Source organism: Syngnathus leptorhynchus, chromosome 11 (assembly GCF_054491065.1).
Source record: "Syngnathus leptorhynchus isolate UIUO chromosome 11, UIUO_Slep, whole genome shotgun sequence".
NCBI lineage: Eukaryota > Metazoa > Chordata > Actinopteri > Syngnathiformes > Syngnathidae > Syngnathus > Syngnathus leptorhynchus.
In genome coordinates, this window is record NC_141205.1 from 1,639,642 (window position 1) to 1,659,842 (window position 20,201).

A 20,201-nucleotide genomic window follows, 5' to 3' on the forward strand; every position below is an offset into this window, starting at 1 on the left:
CCACATTCATTTCACAGTCTGTGAACACTTGTAGGAATTCGACAGTTTTTGTGCTAAGTCCACCAGGTAGTATACAAGAGATTTTTGTTTTTGCAGCTCCTGTGCGGCGTTTGCATGTTCCCCCCTGGTTTCCTCCTGGTTCTACGATTTAATCCCACATTCTAAGAAGGTGAATTGAGCACTCTAAATTGTCCTTAAGTGTGATTGTGAGTGGTGCCTGCAATTGGCTGACAACCAGTGAAATGGATGACTTACCTGAACAGCACATTTTTCAGTCAGACCAAACGGTGGGGTACCAAAATGGGTCATCTCTTCATTTGAGGCCCTGATGGAAAGCTGTTGCTCTTCAAATCGGGACTTTTTGGGCTGTGTATTCTCATTCTGTGTCGAGCATGAGCTTGTGTACAATATATGTTGTGATTGAATTCATGGAAAGAAGGTTTCAGGTAGCTTGTCTGCCAGAAGGATGTTTATATATTAACTTTTTCATTTGATTTTTGTTTATTTTTACTATTTTGTCTCCTTTTTATTGTTTTTATGTTTTTTATTTTATTTTGTTGTGGTGAAATGTTATTTTTATTTGATTCAGTTTTTATTTATTTGTATTTTTTTGTTTGTATGATATTTGAATTTAATCCTATTTATTTCTTGGTATGACATTTTATTCCATACAGATTTTTTTCTATTTCTTTTCTTCTTCTTGTTCTTATCTGTTCTTATTTCATTTCCTTCTTTTTTTTTTTTTCCATTTTTTTAATTTCATCTTGGGTCTTGTGAGGCAAAGCCAACTTTTGACCCTGCCTTTATCTTTTAAGCATCCATTATGCAATCCACAAAGCTGCCTCCGCTTCTCCAGCGCGCCTTTTTACTCCTTTTAAAGAGTCCCTTTTCTTGTTTACAAGCAGTCCTATGACAGAATATGACCTCAACTTAATGGCCTCCATCACATAGAGGCCAGGCCTCGTGTTGGAGCAGACAGACATGCCTGCTGGGGAGTGTACAGGTGTCAAGAGTGAACCTTACACCGTGCCTGGTGTTCTCTTACTTAGCGAGCAGCAAAGAAAGCTGCAGAGGAATCACTGAAACATTCATGAGCTTTTCTTACGCAAGAATCGAGCACGTTGCAAACAAAATGTATTTTTTTGCTTGCAGGTGAGAACTTTGACTTTGCAACTCTGGTGGGTTTTTTTTTTCTTCTTTGAGTGGCTGCGTCCATAACGATGGGTCTGTAATCACACTGGAATGAAACTGTCTTAAATAAATAAATAAAAAAATAACGTCAGAAACAACCTCTTCCTGCTCTCTGAGTGCAGTAATATAACTGACGAACTTGTTTTGCCTCTAGAGGTCACTTTTTACCCAACTCTTACCACCATCTCTCTCTGTCTCTCTCTCGCTCTGTCTCCTTCTCTCTCCATCGCTCTGGTTTAACGTGATATAAACAAAATGTCATACAGACAAGTTGCATCTTCATATAAAAAATATTTAATTACCAATCACCTGAAGTGACTTTATTAGTTGTGGCACTCATATTAGTTCCGAAACAACATTGCACATATATACACAATTTCTACACTGGCATATAAAATGTTTCTTTTACCCCCATTTTGTGCTTCATTGTAAGATCATAGGAAGGAATCAAAAGATTAGAACATGGCATTTCTCTTTGAATTCTTAAGCGCCCACAACCTGCGAAGCGTTTTTTGGGTGTGGGAATAAAAGTCAAGTCACACCGGTACAGAAAACTCCACACAGCAAGGCCGTCGCTGAGATTCGAATCCAGAATCTCAGAACTGTGAGGCAGAGGTGCGAATCACTATCCAATGAACTTCTATACTCAAAATCACTCAGTAAAAAAAAAAAAAAGGCGAAAATAAACAGGCAGTTTATGCTTAAGGCAATATTGACTTGCAGGTTGTTGTATTAGACAGTCCTGATTATTTGCTGGATGTGTCTTGCCTGAGTGGAAGACTGTTAGCACACACCCAGGCTGGATGGAATGTTTTGTGCTCTTTTGCATCACACGGGGTGCACAAACTGGTACACCAGCCTCTGAGAGACGTCGGGTTTGCGGATAATACCCTTCTTGTAGTACTGCCGGATGGAACGGCTCAGCTTGTCGTAGTTCATGGCCGGCCGGTTCTTCCTCAGGCCCCACAGCCGAGCCACGTGGGCCGAATCCTCGATCTTAAAAATACCTTATGTCACAAGGACAAAGCCGTTTATGAAATCGTTTCATTAAAACAATGCACAAATATTCAACGTTCGATTTGATTTGAATGAAATGGATTTATACTTTTGATTTGTATTGTTTAATAGTCGTTGACATGAAATATACAGGGCATTTTGTAAGAATTCTGAATGCAAACTATTGTAAGAGTTTGCAATACCAATTTCTGTGAAAACTATGAAACAGATATATAATATACAAGTACCTTTGTCTTTGTTGAGCCAGCGGATGCAGCGTCCGTAGTTATGAGGTTTGAGCAGAAGTTCCCGAAGGAATTGCCACAAGTGGATTGGTTGACCCGAACAGGAAGAATCTGCCTCGGACCAAAGCTCCTCGGGACCTACGTGTGTATGTTTAGAAATAATTCATTCAAATGAAAACAATGAATGCATCAATTTATTTACACCCCTTTCTTAGTTCATGTTTGCCCTGCCTCGGGTTCTGGTAACCCACGTTATGCCACTAGGTGATCAAATAGAGATGCACAGGTTAAAGGTTGACTCCATGTGTGTTCAGCCACCTACCTGGACTTTTGTTGTCTCCAACTGTGCACCTCTCTTTCATCCAGGCAGCTGCAAAGAAAAAAAACGTGAAGTTTAATGCGATGTGCCAATGCAGCAGTGTCGGCTTTGCGACTCACTCGACTTCCATATGTCCAAGTGCGCGTGCAACGTGTTCCCGCACTGCGGCGAGCGCTGGCGGAAATCTTCCTCGCTCATGGCGCACAGGTCCTTTCCTGTCAGCTCCTGGAAGGTCCTGCCCGCGTGAGGAAGTCGGTACAGGTGCTCCGTCCACAGTAGCCACTTTTGAACGTTACCAACGTTCCACTCCATCGGGTCTAACCCAACAAATCACAGACTTTGGTCAGTGATATACTCTAGTTAGTTAGTTAGTTAGTTAGTTAGTTAGTTAGTTAGTTAGTTAGTTAGTTAGTTAGTTAGTTAGTTAGTTAGTTAGTTAGGAGGGAGGGAGGGAGGGAGGGAGGGAGGTTGGGTTGGTTGGTTGGTTGGTTGGTTGGTTGGTTGGTTGGTTGGTTAACAGCTAACCAATACGGAGACAATGAGAATGCGGCAACTGAAATAACCGAGTTGGGTCGGTAAAATTGCCAATTCCCCTCTCCTCTTTCTGCGCATGATAGCTGCAAAGTCAACAGACTTTTTATGACGACGCCTTTATGACAGCTTACACAAGCGTCCAAGAGCCTTGGCTGGTGTTTGAGGAGGCCTCGCCCATACCGGGAAGGACTGTGTACACGTTGAATGCGGCTGTCACGACCTGACAGAAGCGATGCAAAGGTCAGGATTAAACACATCCTGGTGTGGGCAAACACGGCTTTTCCACACTTGGGATATGATGGAGGAGATCTGTCATGCCGGATGAGCTGTGTTGATTTTTGGACTAAGTTCCAGTAGCTTAAATATCACAGAATAAATATGGCCTCTGCAGCACAGCAAAGAACTCCTCAAACATGTTATGGAAAACTCTTTCTTAAGTTACTGTGTCGGTTGGGGCAGGGATAGAGGGGGGGGGGGGGTCAGCTCCCTTCTGCTGATGAAGGTCGTGGGGATGAAGTATAGGTGGATCCACCTACAGTGAGGGTAAGCTCCTCCAGAAGTTGTCAATTTAGGGGAGGGTGTTTTGGGGGAACGGTGAAAGTGATTTGTGACCAAAGTTTTCAAGGCAGTGGTGCCACCAGTGATGTTGTACGGCTTGGAGACTGAGGATACTGCCACCAGGCAAGAGGAAGGCCAAAGAGGAAGTTTATGGATGTAGTGCCAAGAGTTTTTGGTGTGACAGAGAATGAGAGTCATCCCTCAGAAGCAAAGTCTGTCCCACCAGTGGTTAGATAAAGCTACGTACGTACCTGGCGTGATGTTGAGCAGTTTGCAGGCCGTCTCGATGTCCTTGAGCACCTCGCCCACCACCATGCTCTGCACTTGCTCCAGAGAGCGCTCGTCCTCAGCGCCGTCCATCCCTGGGGAGAGTCCCTGCCCCTGGCTGTCGATGACGGGGCATTGCTCCGGCTCATCTCTGTGCGCATCCATGCGAGTCACGTTTGGGGAGGCCTCAGACACCTTGACTAGCCAAGCGGCGTCTTCGGTGGCTAGCATGTCAAAGCAGGGCAGGTAGAGGCCCGGCACGCTGCTCGTCTTGGCTTCCACCAGGTCCCACTCTTCCCCGGAATCCCTGTTTCGTTCCAAGATGGTTAGGGAGTCCTCTGGCATTTCGATCCGGGATCCATAAACTGTAATTTCCGCGAAACTTCCGATGGAATTTGACATCATGGACACCTGTGAATGGAACAAACCATAAACTTTGGGCCGCATTTCCAAAGCAGCACAAGATATTAGATTATGCTGGGGTGTATACTTGTTTAAGTATAATATTTGATCTAAAACATTTAGTAAGTATAATATTAGTTTAGTTCATTTTAATAATAATAATAAGAATAATAGTTATCTGTGACTTGATTATATCATATTTATTTAAAAGCATAAACGTAATAATTCATAGAAAATTATGAATTGAATATTATTTTCACTCAAAATTTACTTTTATTATTCACAACTACATGGAATAAAATAATACATACAAAATTTTTACAGCTATTAGATCACTATCATCATCATAATATCAAATTATTTGTAAAATGTTGCCCTAAGCGGCACTTGTATTTAATGATGGGTTTCCAAGCTCATCTCTAGAGATTGATAACTCACAAAAAGATTCTCGAGTGTTGTTTCAGCCCCTTTCAAGCTTGAAATAACCTCAGTGGTCTTGTAAATTCCCAAATAAAATCCATTGGCAATACTTCAATCCAGTGGCTTCCGAGCATGGCGTCCACCGAGGAGTTCCATTGCAACGTCAGGCAAGAGCCGAAACGACGAGCTGCCTTAAATAGGCAGATAAAGACGAGGTGGGTCTTGGGGGACTGACCCCGCAGAGGCTTTAAGCCAGGCATGAGGCAAACTGGATTGGGCTAAATTTGTGGGTCAGTGGTACAGAATAGTGACTGTGTTGGGGGTAGCTGACCCGCTTCAGCCGCTTGACTTTCAAGGTGCCATCCGTGCAGCGGCCTTGCGGCTCTGCTGTCAGCTGGAGCTTTTTTAATCAAACTCGGCTCACGGAATGTGCCGGAACGCTTATGCTTCACCTTAAGGAAGATACTAAACAAGGTAGACCTGTTTTTTTTCTTCTTCTTTTTTTACGACACGCGTCGTAAGTGTTCTTTTATGGACCTCAGCTGGAGTAATCTCAGAGCAATGGACGTCACGATGTGTACCCGACACAGGTGGCATACGAGAAGGCAGCGGGCCGGCATCTTATCAGCAATAAAGAGATGCTTCGCAGAGCACATGTGCTTTGTTTGTCCACATCCGCAAAGAATTCAAGTCACAAAATGAAGAAACGATCAAGACCACCTATCAGGCACCGGAAGACCACAGAAAGCGTTTGAGATAACCAGGTGTGGTTTCACATGCACTAAAACCCCACTGTTAATCAGTCAGTCCATTTGGCAGGCACTTGCCGAATCAGTCAATTGATTAGTTTCTCATTTAGTTGCAATGGTTAGTCAGTTGGGCAGTTAGTTTTTTTTTTCAGTCAGTCCATCAGTTAGTTGCTCGGTCAGTAAGTAAATGATTCAGTTATTGTTCATCAGTTGCCAAACTGTTGGTCAGTTAGTTGGTAAGTGAGCTTGTCAGTTAGTCAGGTAGGGCTCACAGTGAGTTAGTGCAGTCCTTAATGTCACGGATGGAACGGAGCAGGGCGACCAAGTCCAGTTTAGTGGAGAACGCAAACTAACAGACTCGGCAAACCGACGTGACTTAACAAAACGATAACATGACTGACTGACTAACCGAAACAGACTTGAAACCGACAGCAGCCAAGAAGACAGCGATTATCTGACGGGGCAGACAGGACTTATATACATGACAGGTAACAAGAGCTAGGTGAGAATAATCAAACTAATCATGGGCACACAGGAGGGGAGGGGCGAGCGGACCATTTAGTTTGTCAGCCAGTTAGTTGGTGAGTCAGTAACTTAGTCTGTCTCATCTTTCTTTTTCCCAATTCCTTAACAAGTGAAGCTTTTATTTCTTTCCATGCTTGTCTCCTTAAAGTTGAATTAAGTTATTCATCCCCCCTCACTCACGGTGTGTGATTCACTGATGCTGGGCCCCCCCCCCACTGTAAAGTCGCCTCCTCATCTTCCTTTTATCTCCTTTTGTGTTGCCTCTAAGCCACATTTGAGTCTTTCTCTGCAGCCCGCCGCCGCTGCTGTGTGTCAACTCTGGTCTGCGACAGCTTGTGCTAAGCACATTAGTAAAGCAAATTTAGCCATATGAACTTCGGAAGCTAAAAGGTTTCCGTGGGGCAGGGAGGCTTAAGTCCCTGACTGATCTCTAAATGAGTTTGGTCAAGAAGCTCATATTCATTTCAGGAGCATTAGACTCCATTTGCTCAGCAAAGTCAGACTCCCCACTGTGGGAAGCGCATCTCTTCCGCATAGGTGCCCCCATTGAGTGGGAAGACGGCTGTGCATGATCTCGCCACAGCATTTACCTGCCCGAGTCAAAATGAACTTTGAGAAAATACGCTGAGAACAAACACAAAATACATTTCACACACATTTTTTACATTTTTCAGACACATTTTCGAACATAGACAGAGAGCGTTATCGCATCCATTGTCTTATTTCAGAGAATGTTGTTATTTCCAAGAATGATTCAAGAGTTTTATAAATAATTTGACCTCTTTTTTTTCTTTTCGCACAAGTCCCTGTATTTGACTGTGCTACCAGCTTGTCACCAATGGTCCCCCCCCCGCCGTCCAGAAAGACTCGACTTGTTGAGCTTAAAATGAACCCATTTGGTCCTCGTTCATCATCACGACAACAGCGTGACAGCCGAGTGTTTAGATGTGAGTTAATGAGTAGAAAATGAATGTTTGCCATAAGTGTGTCTTTTTGTCTTGGCATAGAAAGTCTTAGAGCTATCCTAAAAGTCGTAAAAACTCAAGTTAAAATGAATGAAATAACAATCACCCAAACAATAAATAAAATAATAACAAGGTTAGGCAAGGTCATTTTTGTAAAATGTATTCAAATAACAATAAAAGTCCATTTTCAACATTTTAAAATAACATCGCAACAATAAATGAAATGAATTCTCACTTTGCCTTAGTAGGTTTGAATGTTTATAAATAGAGTGAATTATTTTTGGGTCAAGTCAAGTCAAGTCAAGTTTATTTGTATAGCCCTAAATCACAAGCAGTCTCAAAGGGCTTCACATAGACAATCAATTGACAATAATTCTCAAAGCATCCCCTGATCTTAGGCTCCCAAAAGGGCAAGGAAAAACTCAAAAAACCCCTACAAGGGGAAAAATGAGAAACCTTGAGAAGGGACCACAGATGGAAGGATCCCCCTTTCAGGATCACCAGGCTGCAATGGATGCAAAGAGGGCACATAAAATACATCATATGGAAACCAAAAAGTGGATGCCCAGGCCAAAGCCAAGAGCTGTCGGAGGTGCCTTCGATTGTCCTGGCAGTGTCCTCCAGGAGGGTATTCCACTGCAGTTCCCTCATGGTGAATTGGTCCACGAGAATCTAGATAGCCATCGTCAGCATGGGTGTCACCTAACCACCTCCCCAGCCGGGGAGGGGTGGGGGAGTGGGGTCGGGGAGAGGTTAAAGGCCACATCATAGAAATACGTCTTTAAACGTGTCTTAAATGTTTCTACTGAGGTAGCAGTTCTAATATCCATTGGCAGGGCATTCCAGAGCTCTGGAGCCCGAATGGAAAATGCTCTAGCCCCTGCAGACATTTTCTTGGCCCTCTGTGTCACTAAAAAACTAGCGTTTTGCGAACGAAGGTTACGAGACGGAACATAAGGAACAACTAAGTCGACGAGATATGAAGGCGCTAAGCCATGCAATGATTTATAGGTTAACAAAAGAACTTTGAAGTCACATCTTAAATGGACCGGGAGCCAATGTAAATTGGCTAATATTGGGGTAATGTGATCAAATTTTCTTGTCCGTGAGAGCAGCCTCGCAGCAGCATTTTGCACTAACTGTAGACTTTTGATGCTGGACTTGGGAAGACCAGAGAATAATGCATTACAGTAGTCCAGGCGCGACGTGATAAATGCATGTATAATAATTTCGGCATCACTGGTCGAGAGGATTGGGCGAATCTTAGCAATATTACGAAGGTGAAAAAATGCTATTCTGGTTATATTTTTAATATGCTGTTGAAAGGAGAGCGTTTGGTCAAATATTACCCCGAGATTAGTTACAGTATCACTCTGAGTGATAATACGGCTATCCAGAGTTATAGCGGTTTCCTTAAATAAATGTTGATAACGAGCTGGACCAATTATCAACATCTCAGTTTTATCTGGGTTCAGACGAAGGAAGTTGAGAGACATCCATTGCTTGATCTCTGCAAGGCATGCCTCAAGATTACAACAGTCCCGCGGATCTGTCATTGATAATGGCATATATAATTGGGTGTCATCCGCATAACATTGAAAACTAACATTATATTTACGTATTATGTCCCCAAGCGGAGTCATATAAATATTAAATAGAAGTGGTCCTAGCACCGATCCCTGTGGGACACCACACGTAACTTTATAGAGCTCAGAGGACGCATTGCCATGGACCACTCGGTGCGTCCTGTCTGATAGATACGAACGAAACCAGTCTAGTGCTGACCCCGAAATACCAACACAACCTTTAAGACGCTCTAACAAAATATTGAAGTCAACAGTGTCAAAGGCAGCACTAAGATCTAGTAGTAACAATACCGACGAAGTATTTGAATCCATAGCTAAGAGGAGATCATTAGTCACTTTAGCAAGTGCTGTCTCAGTGGAATGATTAGCTTTAAACCCAGACTGAAAAGATTCATATCGATTATTAGCGACCATGTAATCAACAAGCTGCTGCGCTACTACTTTTTCAAGCAGTTTTGCTATGAATGGGAGATTTGAAACTGGCCTATAGTTACCGAGACAGTCCGGGTCAAGATTTGGTCGCTTAAGTAGCGGTTTAATGATAGCGGTTTTAAAGGCTGTAGGCACTATCCCAGAGGAGATAGACAGATTAATTATATTTAGAACGGACGGTCCTAAGATTTGAAATAATTCTTTAAGTAGTTTGGTTGGAAGCGGGTCAAGTAAACATGTTGTTTGTTTAGCCGCACTAACTAATTGTGTAAGCCTTTCGAGGGACACGCATTCAAAATTTGAAAAGGTTATCGCATGAACATCGGCGCCGGTAATCGGCGGTCCTGACTGAGTGATCGGAATGGTCATCTTGATCTCATCCCTAATGGAGTCAATCTTCCGAGCAAAAAATTTCATGAACTCGTCAGCCGAGTGAAAGGAGCTATCGGGGGTTGGCTGGCGTAGTGTTAGCTTTGCCACCGTATCAAATAGGTATTTAGGATTGTTCTTATTGAGATTAATGACCTGCGAAAAATAACGAGTTTTAGCTAAGATAAGCGCATCTTTATATTTCAGGAGGCTGTCGCGCCATGCCTGATGGAAAACCTCAAGTCTGGTTAAACGCCATTTGCGCTCATGCTTTCTACTTAATTGTTTAAGCGAACGTGTTTCATCTGTGAACCACGGAGTAGGCAGTCTACGGCGAGTTTTTAGACGTAGCGGCGCCACTGAGTCAATGGCATTTAACAATGTAGCATTGAATTCATTCGTAAGATTATCAATAGAGCCGGCATATGAGGGCAATACGGCAGTTGCTGGTCGCAGTAGCTCAGATAGCGCAGTCGCAGTCATGGAGTTAACATTACGGCTGCTGTAATTCTGATTGCTATCTTGTCTTTGACTAAGAACTAAAATTTCTAATTTTATTAAGTAGTGATCAGACAAAACAGTAGTGTATGGCAGTACTGTTATATTAGAGGTTGCCAGTCCTCGGGATAATACCAAATCTAAGGTATTACCATTCTTATGCGTTGCTACCTGTACGGCTTGCGTGAAACCAAACGTATCAATAAGAGTCTGAAACGCCGAAGTAAGTGGCTCAGACGGTATATTCATGTGGACGTTAAAATCGCCCATGATTATTATATTATCCGCGTTTGTCACTAGATCAGCCACGAATTCTGAAAATTCATCCAGGAAGCTAGCGTAAGCCCCAGGTGGACGGTAAATAACAGCAAGATAAAATGACGGTAAAGCGGTAGATCGGACAGTGAGAACTTCAAACGTTTTAAATATGTTAGTCGAACGAGGCGTAAATCTAAGATCGGAATTCGAGATGAGGGCAACACCCCCACCCTTTTTTCGAGGACGCGCCACATGCGAGCTCACAAAATTTGGAGGCGAGGCCTCATTAAGCGGTAGCAGGTCATTAGGTCTCAACCAGGTCTCGCAAAGACCAAATATATTTAGATTATGTTCCGTGATGAGGTCATTAACGAGAACTGCTTTCGTATGAAGCGATCTAATATTCATAAAACCAAGTTTAAGTGTAATCGGTTGGTCAGGGGACGCAATTGTCAGAGGATTTTTGAACGAAATGAAAGTAAGATTGTGTTCTCTAGGCCTGACATCACCTCTCAATTGTTTATTCGCGCGGCGGGACGACACGACCGTAGGAATTTGATAGTAAACATTTGGTACACACGTAATATTATCTGAAACAGGCACCATATCACCAGCTATACCGGTCGGGGTGGAGCGTTTGGATTCGTCTGCCACCTCAGTAGAAAGTGTGTTCAGGTGTACTGTAGCACTATTCAAACTGTGACGCCCTAGTCTACACAAGGAGCTATGTGCATGCTGGAAGTCTAGCCTAGCGCTAGTTAACTTGAACTTAACTGCTGCCGGGCGAGTTGGGTTCGGCGCTAGCCTGGTCCGGACACCTCCGCGCTTTCCCCTCTTCTGCCTCCTCGCACACCGCTTCCGACGCTGCCTGGCCGGGGAAGGAGTAGCAGACGAGTCCGGCGATGATTCAGACCGAAGCAGTCCCAGCGACTTTAACGTCCCCGTATCAAAGCCCGAAACGCCGCAAAACTCGCTTTCGCCGATGTCGAGCAGAACCTGCCTGCTGTACTTGTAGCGCAACATGGTACGATCAGACAAACAAGAAAACATAAAACTGTCAGACAAACACTCATTAAATGAACAAAACACCGATTGGTTGGGACAGAGAGAAGCCGCTGCGTGTGCACGCGCCGCCATCTTGGATGAATTCTTGGTGTGAAATGAAATCAAAGAGATTCCCATTTCCACAAAACAAGTATTACACCAGGTATTCAACACAAAATTATGCAAGTTGATTCAATCAAATATTGATCTCAATTTTGTTTAAGCCTAAATATTTGGCAGTCAGCATAAATGGATGATCTCTTACCTGGGTTGGGATTCACCAGCCGATGCTGTTGACTGTCACAAGATGAAGTGATGCGATCAAAGGTGACCACCTGAGGCCGTTGCTTTGGGACCAGGGTGCATTGGGAAAAACAAAACTATGTATTGATATGTTAATATTAATGATGTGGCGGCCACCTGCACATTGGCCTGGATGGAGTCAAAACACCTGCCTGGGAGGAGGCCGACCGACAGCGAAGGAATTCCACCTCCATTGACAGCTATTCCAATTTATAGGGCTGCCTTATTTACCTATGCACACAAGCTGTCGTGTGTGTGTGTGTGTGTGTGTGTGTGTGTGCACATCAGAGCAGGTGGATGAAAGTGGAATGAGAGCATCATCAGCCAGTATGTGTGTGTGTATGTTTCTTAACTATGTATTAGCCTACTTTGCAAATACATGTTTATGCACAAGTGATTTACAAACGCCACCCGGCACCAGGTAGCTGCTCGGCAAAAATGATTCCAGGTGTCATCCACTTGCTAAAATACCCAGATGGATTGATGCACGGGGTCAGAAGATAAAGGAGATGAATCAAAATGCCATACTGTGCAAAAAGGATTGTCAAGATAGCATGTTAGCTTTTGGCTTTAGTCATTTGCATGGCAGTTTCTTCGAGTGGCATGTGAACTTTCTTTTGGACGAGGAACAACATTGACACGCTTCAGCGCTGGCGAGCTAATAGAAGCTAACAGACGCGGATGAGTCATGAGCAGGTGTACCCTGTGTCAACAAGGGGACGTGACCTCTCCCGCCCAGGCTGCCCCAGAGGAGTCGACAAACACCCTTTGGCTGAAGGCAATGGTGATTTTTAGAGAGGTCAAAGGTGACGTGATGCTGCATTCCACAGCCTTACCGTACCACACAGCAGCTCGCAGGATCACAGTGTGAACCCTTTCGTAAATATATTTCCTATAAGAATATAACTATTACAATACATCATGTAATATACTGCAGTGTGATTGTAGCCAAGTTTTTTTTGTTTTTTTTTACAATATTTTGAGGTCACCAAATATCCACTGAAGGCTCAGGCTTTTAGTAAATGTAGTCATCTATTTTTGAAAGTCACATGGGTATTTTTTAACGACATCAATTAAGTCAAGTTTATTTTCAATAACAAATGGGTAATTTATTTTTTAGCAAAAAGAGAAGTCGAATAACAGCAAGGCAAATGTCACATTGCAAGTCAAAATGTTGTGGTTTTTTTTGTTTTTTTAATTAAACAAAGATGATGTAAAGACACTTGTCTGACATCTGCAGCATTTTCTGCTGTCCTATTAAAAGGTATTTTTGCAGCATACGTGCATGACATGTCATTTATGAGGACCAAGGCGTTCACTCCTTCCTGGTAAATAAAAGTCACATAATCATATTCATATGAAACTGCCAGGAAGTCCATCAGACAGATGGCACCTTAACCCCTCCACGAACCCCTAGAAATAAATGGATACCCTTTGACTAATTTGATAGAATACAAAGAAATGAAATCCGATACAATAGCCTCATTACCAAATTTTTTGTTTTAGGATTTGGCAAGGCAGACAGCTTTACTGTATACGCGTATGGGAGATTAAAATCAGCAAATGGTGCCCCCCCCAGGAGAAACCCGTTCTTCATGATACTATCGTCACAACCCCCAATTGGATATTTTTGGGCTATTATATTTTTTTCTGATGTGCTTTGTGGGATCTGTTTGACTTGACAGCGGTTGTCAAAACAATCTTGTTGACTGAGCATCAATGAAAGGTGCGAAGAATCATCTGGAGTATAAAAAAAAAAAAAAGACAAAGGAAGATGTCAATATTTGTACATGCACACCTCTAAGGTTAAACACCCTATGAATGGACGCTTTTCCACTTTTAAACACACAATGAAATGACATCAAAGATGACATATCGAGCAAAATTGACTTCTTTAGCTTTTATATACTTTCTATTTTATTGTGCACTTGGAGTCTCCAGGATTGTAGAAAAGTTTCATCTGGAAACGGTGGACACAAAAGATTCCTGAGGAAAGAAGAAAAAAAGATTTGGGGGGGAAAAACAAAGTCAGAAATTGTCACTCGATCATAGAAATATTTTCAAGAGTTTATAATATAAAGTAATTAAAAAATACATTGAGGGGGACTCAACAAACATTGTTACTACAGCGTGACAATTTTTTCCCATTTTATTCTCCATTCAAAAATACACTTTCAAAGCCTCTGGCTGACACAATAGTGATAAAAATCACTTTCTTGAGGACCATTTGGTACGTGTTTAAACTCTTTAAAGCATGAAGAAAACAAACCTTTTGGAGGAGTTGGGTAGGAGGGGGGACGACAGAAGATGGTAACCATGCGTCCAGAACCCGCAAAATAATAATAATAATAAAAAAAATCATCATTAGCCGTTGGAAATAATGTTTGTGCAAACAGCAGTAATATATCATCAGTACTGAATTTCATTCAAAGCGGAATCAGCTTCACCATCTCCTTGAATTCATTGGAACACGCACTCGCAAGCACACACACTTGAGATTTGATTTTTAGCACCACCTGCTGACCAAGAGTACAAATAAATAACATGGATAATTCATGAGCGGGTTTGGAGCATTCTTCAAATGTTACACAAGTTCACTTTTCTTTGTCACTTGAATGCAACACGCACACATTGAGCAAAAATACACAGACGTGGAAAAGTACAGCCAGGCAAAATCGACTTTTTGCCACCCATGGCTTTTTCAAACCCTTTCTCAAGACTTTTGCACGCTTTCAAAAGCCCAGCCTAAAAACAAACACACACACACATTGTCCCACGATGTCACAGCGTGCCCCCCCCCCCTCCTCTCGTCCCAGTGTGGCCAGATGCACTTTTGTCTTTGGGAGAGTTTGTCTACACGGGGATTGAAGATGCAATTGACGCCTGGAAAGTAAGGTAAGCCTTGAAGTAATCAGATGCACGAGGGCAATCCAGGTGAATGTGTGGATTTTTTAAGGCCGACATCTTGTCGAGACGTCCCGGCGATGGTCAGAGTGTGCGGTGAGCAGATGCTTGAGGAAGAAAAAAATAAATAAATTCAATCTGAAAGAAGCGCTGACGGGTGCGGGCGGGACATTCGGCCACCGCCGCCGTCTGCGTGCGAAGGGGGCTTTTGTGGAGAGTCGTTAGAAAACAACAGTTCCTCCGCGCTCCCCTTTGAGGACTTCCAACGCTGAGGGATACTCTAGCTCTGTCCGAACGGATATGGTCCATGAACACCCTGGGGCAAAAAAAAAAAAAAAAAAAAAAAACATTTTGTACATTTAAATACGATAACAAGTGCAATACAAACATGACAATTTGAAACCCTAGTTATTAATAATAATAATAATAATAATAAATTATATTTAAAACGCACTTTATATTCGGAGGAATCTCAAAGTGCTACATGGCAAGTAAAAACAAGAATAAAAACCAAGGACAAGTATAAAACAACTGGACGACAACCAGGATATAAAAACAGGAATTACAGAAATGCCAAAGTAAAAAGGTGAGTTTTAAGTCCGGTTTTGAAAGAGTCAATGGATTGGGGTGCTCTTAGGTGGTCGGGGAGGGAGTTCCACAGTGTGGGGGCTGCATGGCAGAAGGCCCGGTCGCCCATGGTGCCCAGCTTGGTGTTGGGGACATGATTTGGATGAGCGGAGGTTTCGGGTGGCAGATTTGGGGGCAAGGAGTTCTTTGAGGTATGGGGGAGCATGTCCGAGGATGCACTGGTGAGTGAGGAGGGGGATCTTATAACTTATTCGAAATTTGATGGGGAGCCAGTGCAGAGAACGGAGGATGGGTGTGATGTGGTCGCTTTTCCGCACCCTCATCAGGATCCTAGCAGCGCAGTTTTGGATGTACTGGAGCCTCTGGAGGCTCTTGCTAGGGATCCGGATGAGGAGTGCGTTACAGTAGTCTAGCCTGGAGGAGACAAAGGCGTGGACAAGTTTCTCAGCATCTGTCAGGGTAAGTGTGGGGCGGAGTTTGGAAATGTTCCTGAGGTGGAAGAAGGAGGTTTTGCAGATGTGCTTTATGTGTGACTCTAGGTTGAGTTGAGAGTCCAGTATCACACCCAGGTCGGTGACAGTGGCTGAGAGGGGGATTGTGTGACCGGCGAATGAGATGCTTGTGATTGGGCAGGTATGGATCTGATGGGGAGTGCCAAATAACATGGCTTGGGTTTTATCGCTGTTGACTTGTAGGAAGCTGAGATTCATCCACGCCTTTATCTCCTCCAGACACAGTGAGAGGAACCATACGTGCCATGAATAGCTGTACAATGACTTGGCAATCATTTGTAGTGTGTGTTTTTGCAACACATTACATATTAAAGCGTACCTGTCCGCGCGCGAGGGGCGTCAGATTGGCCTGAAGGCCGTTGGACGTCCTGTTGGCCGCATTATGAGCTGCAGTGTTCTCGCCGGGGCATTCGCTGCCGTCGCTGTCTCGCTTGTTCTTCTGCGGCGAGGCGAAGGGATTGAAGTCGTCTTGTACGTCGCGCTGAGGCTGCGTGTTGAATTCGGTCTCGAAGGACGACAGCTGCTGCGTGACGCCCAGGAGACCGCCAACTTCCACGCTCAGGATCACCCAGATCACGTCTGAAGACAAACGAGTTGCGCATGGGCTTCACTTGACATGACATGTGACCGCTGCTCATGATGCTAGTAACGTGAAACCCAAACTCTGGATTGGGTCTCTAATTTGAAACTGTAAGCCATTGCTTTAATTTGCACGATAAAACTCCAAGTGTGCCGTACCTCCGTAGAACAAGCCGGTGGCGGTGCACATCCTCCACTGGCCCTGATACATGCCAGGCGACACGGGACTCCTCATCTGTACGCTGACGTCGGCCACTTCCCGAGGCTCCAGCGACTTCACCATAACCGTGTTGACGTGACCGAACTGGTCGCCACCGATGTACTTGAGGCACACGCCCGGCGGCCACGACTCAGCGCCTACAGCAGTGGGTGGACACGTTTCCATCATGTTTACAAACATCAGTTGCCGGGTTACGAGACTGCCGCTGACTAATTGGAAACCATGACAAAAAAAATTTGCTGTTGTGCTGCAAATACAAAATCACCCCGCCCCCATTACCTGAGTTCTGTATCCTCCAGGTTTTTGTGAAGGGCGTGTCAGGCGGGACCGATTCGCCTTCTCCGATAGTCACGTCTTCCACAAACGACATGGACGGCGTGTTGATGCTGGGACTCTCAAAGTCATAGTAAGCGCCGATAGCAGCCTGGAGGTTCCTGGTGGAATATGAGATCAAAGATGACTGACCATACTGCAAATGACAGCAGAGTTTTGAACACCTTTGGAAGCCTAATTTCAAACTGACCCGAAAAAGTACTTGAAAACGCTACCCCAAGTTTGAAATTGTAATTTGAAACGCTTGTTGGAAATGAAATCACGTTTTTGTAAGTCTTTCCTCCAATCCTTCTTTTCCTTTTCAACATGCAGCCATTGGAAAAGTGTACTACTAAGCACAAAGTGGTGTATTTTATTTTTTCAAAAGCGACTTTTTGATTTCCGCCAATGCGTCACGACCGATGACGTCACCAGACGTATTGCGTGGCTGACGTAACGTAGCCTGAGCGCGGGCTAGCTCAAGCGAGCGGCTCACGGGGCTTTAATTAACCCCCTCGGCGGGCGGGAAACTTGTGTTTACTTTTCGTTGAACGTGCTGAATGAGCCTTGTTAACGGCGCGCACCCGTCGTCAAATAAACCCAAACTAACTTACTAGTGCTGTGTGTCTCGCCTCCATTTTATTAGCATTATAACGTGAGCTAACCAGCTAATTTACGGGGCTAATTCGCCGTGGCGTGACCCAAGTCAAACACCCCCGCGGGGCCGTCCTCCTTCACTTCATCCCCGCACTCACCAGTTAGTCATGTCCAGGAAGAAGGCGCAGCCGGCGGGGTTGAGCTGGAAGCCCAGGAGTCTCTGGAACTCCGTGATGAGGACGTCCTTGTCCGTGGTGCCCATGCAGCTGAACTTCTGCATGAGCTCCGCGTCCACATCCATGTCCGTGCCCTCCATGGGGGTGGTGGGAGGGCGGGGTGGGTAGGGGGTTCTCTCTCAGTCGGGTCCGAGGCCTCGTCTAGCCATAACAAGCTGTTCCACCGCCACAACAACAAGCGTCAATGCGCATGGCACGACTGGGGGACGAAGTTTGACGTTGCAACAAGCCAGCGCGTCACCCGCGCCAATCACGTTGTGGGTGATCACGTCATCTGTTGCTATTTGGAGCTCTGCTCCGATTGGCTCATCACGTGAGTTCACAAATGGCTCTTGCCGCGGAATAACTGATACGGGAAAACAAATACATGCGGTCTATGTCAATATTGGAGCATTACGTTATGTTCAATCCCCATATGTCTTATTTAGTGTATGTGTGTCTTTCTCCAGCAACCACGCCTAATTTCCATTATTTTGGATCTCGGTACAGCGCTAACTGCCTTGGGAATACCTACAAAATGCCGCCTATTTGCCCAAATAAGGCACTATCATCTATGTATGTAAAAAATATAAAATGTACTATTTTCCCCAGGTTTTTGGAACATTTGTGTTCCATCTACGTATTGCATACCATCACTTTCTTGTCGGAACTCATTGTGGCTAGAAGGTATTTCTGGTCGGAACCTTAATCGAGAACACCGGAGTGGCGGATTCGGACGCCGTCTCTATTCAAACATGCCGAAGTAAGTCGTTATATACTTTGTGGCGCTTGAATAATTGCTCCCAAGCGTTCAAACAATGAAACAAACGTTAATATGTGTTTGTATTGGAGGTAAATGATCGAACACAACAGAATGAGTCGACCGTTTTTCTACTGAAGCAGAGCGAGCTTTGTTCCGGCTCCGTCTATTTTCTGGAATAAAACTCGTTTCGAAGGGATTTTTAAAGACTATTTTGTCCATTATAGTGGTCATTTAATCGTTATTATTTGCCTGTAATCGGTCGCATCATATTGTGAGCACGTTTTAAGCTGATAGGGAGGAGTTGTAGCATTCATTAGCTCTTTAGTTAGCCAGTACCGTACGCTGATCATTTGCTTTGCAAATATACACCAATTTTCTGGTGAATACAAATACAACAAAATAGCTTATTTTTCTTTGTAATCTCTTCCACAGGTTTTACTGTGACTACTGCGACACCTACCTTACACATGATTCGGTAAGCACAGCATCATGATTTCACTACTAAATGAAGACATTTGCATTGGTTAAATTCATCTTCTCTGATTTGGTTCTTCAGCCATCTGTAAGGAAGACACACTGCAGTGGGAGAAAACACAAAGAAAATGTGAAGGACTACTACCAGAAATGGATGGAGGAGCAGGCCCAGAGCCTCATTGATAAAACCAGTAAGCAAACTGGCGTTTGGTTGTGGCAGGTCATTCATAACAAATACATAAAAATCTCTTTTTTTTTTTTTTTTTTTTTCACCCTCCCACTCACTTTTTCAACAGCGGCTGCTTTTCAACAAGGAAAAATTCCCCCCACGCCATTCGCAGGTGCCCCCCCACCTGGTAAGTCGGCAAGAAATTAACCATGTAACACTGCGAGGGGCCTTTTTTTGTTTCGAGACTCTGGGATACTACAGTGTAGAATGTGAGGACAAGACAAAATGCAAGTCTAATTAAAATATCTGGGTTTGACACAGGTGCTCCTCCACGTCCAGGCATGCTGCCCACGCCGCCCATGGCCGGTCCTCCCATGATGCCCATGATGGGACCCCCGCCTCATGGAATGATGCCTGGCGGACCCGGTACGACATTTCTACCTTTTTGTTCAAGTTTGAAGTGGATTTGAACATACTCACACCTCCCGACATGTCCATGAGCAGGAATGCGGCCACCGATGGGAGCGCCCATGCAGATGATGCCGGGACCACCTCACATGATGCGTCACCCTCGACCCATGATGATGCCCGTCAGGCCCGGCATGATGCGACCGGACAGATAAGACTAGTGTCATTGATGTTTGCAGCTATTGTGAAGCGTTGGAGCCACAAGGAGGCACTGGAGATGGATGACATTTTCATTCAGTTTCAACCATATGTTGTCTTTCTTGTATTTCTTCCTGTCTAATACCTGACACTCAACTTCAATAGAAGATATTTTTGTTTTACTTGTGTTCTACAATCACACCTGTTCGAATACAGATTTTTACTTGGGACAATTTTAGATCTTTTTTTTTATGATTTCTGTGCTTTGTGAATTAAAGCAAGCATTTAAAACCCTTTTCATCTTCTCTGATGAAAACCAATGCATGCAAGAATGCAAGACGTAAAACCGGTGTCGTTTTTTGAAGAACAAAAACTTCTACATTTTTATAGCAATGCCATCCAAAACGAGACCTATCCTAACATTAATATGCAGATGAACAACTGTCTTTACACAAATGCGTAATTTTTGTACTTTCTTGTAGTTTGCAGTGGTGTACAGTAATATAGAGCATTTACAGGGATATCAAACTAGACTCTTGAAAGCATGTTGTTGGATTGCCCTGTATTTCATGCACACCAAATTGATAGCTACCTTCCCCCC

At 44.0% G+C, this 20,201-nt stretch overlaps 3 protein-coding genes across 6 annotated transcripts; 1 reads left to right on the forward strand and 2 right to left on the reverse strand.

Moving 5' to 3' along the window:
• Nucleotides 1–385: 385 nt before the first annotated feature.
• Nucleotides 386–11,829, reverse strand: spdef (SAM pointed domain containing ets transcription factor). 2 transcript variants are annotated; one of them, XM_085924213.1, is made up of 6 exons: nucleotides 11,624–11,829; nucleotides 4,095–4,521; nucleotides 2,871–3,068; nucleotides 2,755–2,802; nucleotides 2,436–2,570; nucleotides 386–2,198 (listed from the first exon to the last, which is right to left on the reverse strand). In XM_085924213.1, exons 2-6 carry the CDS (start codon nucleotides 4,513–4,515, stop codon nucleotides 2,020–2,022), a joined length of 981 nt encoding a protein of 326 aa, XP_085780339.1. In that variant the 5' UTR covers nucleotides 4,516–4,521; nucleotides 11,624–11,829; the 3' UTR covers nucleotides 386–2,019. The 2 variants fall into 2 exon arrangements, with proteins under 2 accessions (XP_085780339.1, XP_085780338.1); XM_085924212.1 differs by lacking the exon at nucleotides 11,624–11,829 and adding an exon at nucleotides 4,951–11,445.
• A 1,239-nt stretch (nucleotides 11,830–13,068) lies between these two features.
• On the reverse strand, nucleotides 13,069–19,671 carry ilrun (inflammation and lipid regulator with UBA-like and NBR1-like domains). Its single transcript, XM_085923351.1, has 5 exons — nucleotides 17,532–19,671; nucleotides 16,744–16,898; nucleotides 16,404–16,601; nucleotides 15,985–16,244; nucleotides 13,069–14,881 (listed from the first exon to the last, which is right to left on the reverse strand). The coding sequence occupies exons 1-5, from the start codon at nucleotides 17,687–17,689 to the stop codon at nucleotides 14,846–14,848; spliced, it is 807 nt and encodes a 268-aa protein (XP_085779477.1). The 5' UTR covers nucleotides 17,690–19,671; the 3' UTR covers nucleotides 13,069–14,845.
• On the forward strand, nucleotides 17,834–19,946 carry snrpc (small nuclear ribonucleoprotein polypeptide C). 3 transcript variants are annotated; one of them, XM_085923353.1, is made up of 7 exons: nucleotides 17,834–17,922; nucleotides 18,201–18,351; nucleotides 18,784–18,826; nucleotides 18,908–19,016; nucleotides 19,122–19,181; nucleotides 19,316–19,420; nucleotides 19,499–19,946. In XM_085923353.1, the coding sequence occupies exons 2-7, from the start codon at nucleotides 18,344–18,346 to the stop codon at nucleotides 19,615–19,617; spliced, it is 444 nt and encodes a 147-aa protein (XP_085779479.1). In that variant the 5' UTR covers nucleotides 17,834–17,922; nucleotides 18,201–18,343; the 3' UTR covers nucleotides 19,618–19,946. The 3 variants fall into 3 exon arrangements, with proteins under 3 accessions (XP_085779479.1, XP_085779480.1, XP_085779478.1); XM_085923354.1 differs by lacking the exon at nucleotides 17,834–17,922 and having other exon boundaries at nucleotides 18,193–18,351; XM_085923352.1 differs by lacking the exons at nucleotides 17,834–17,922; nucleotides 18,201–18,351 and adding an exon at nucleotides 18,367–18,440.
• Nucleotides 19,947–20,201: the final 255 nt, after the last annotated feature.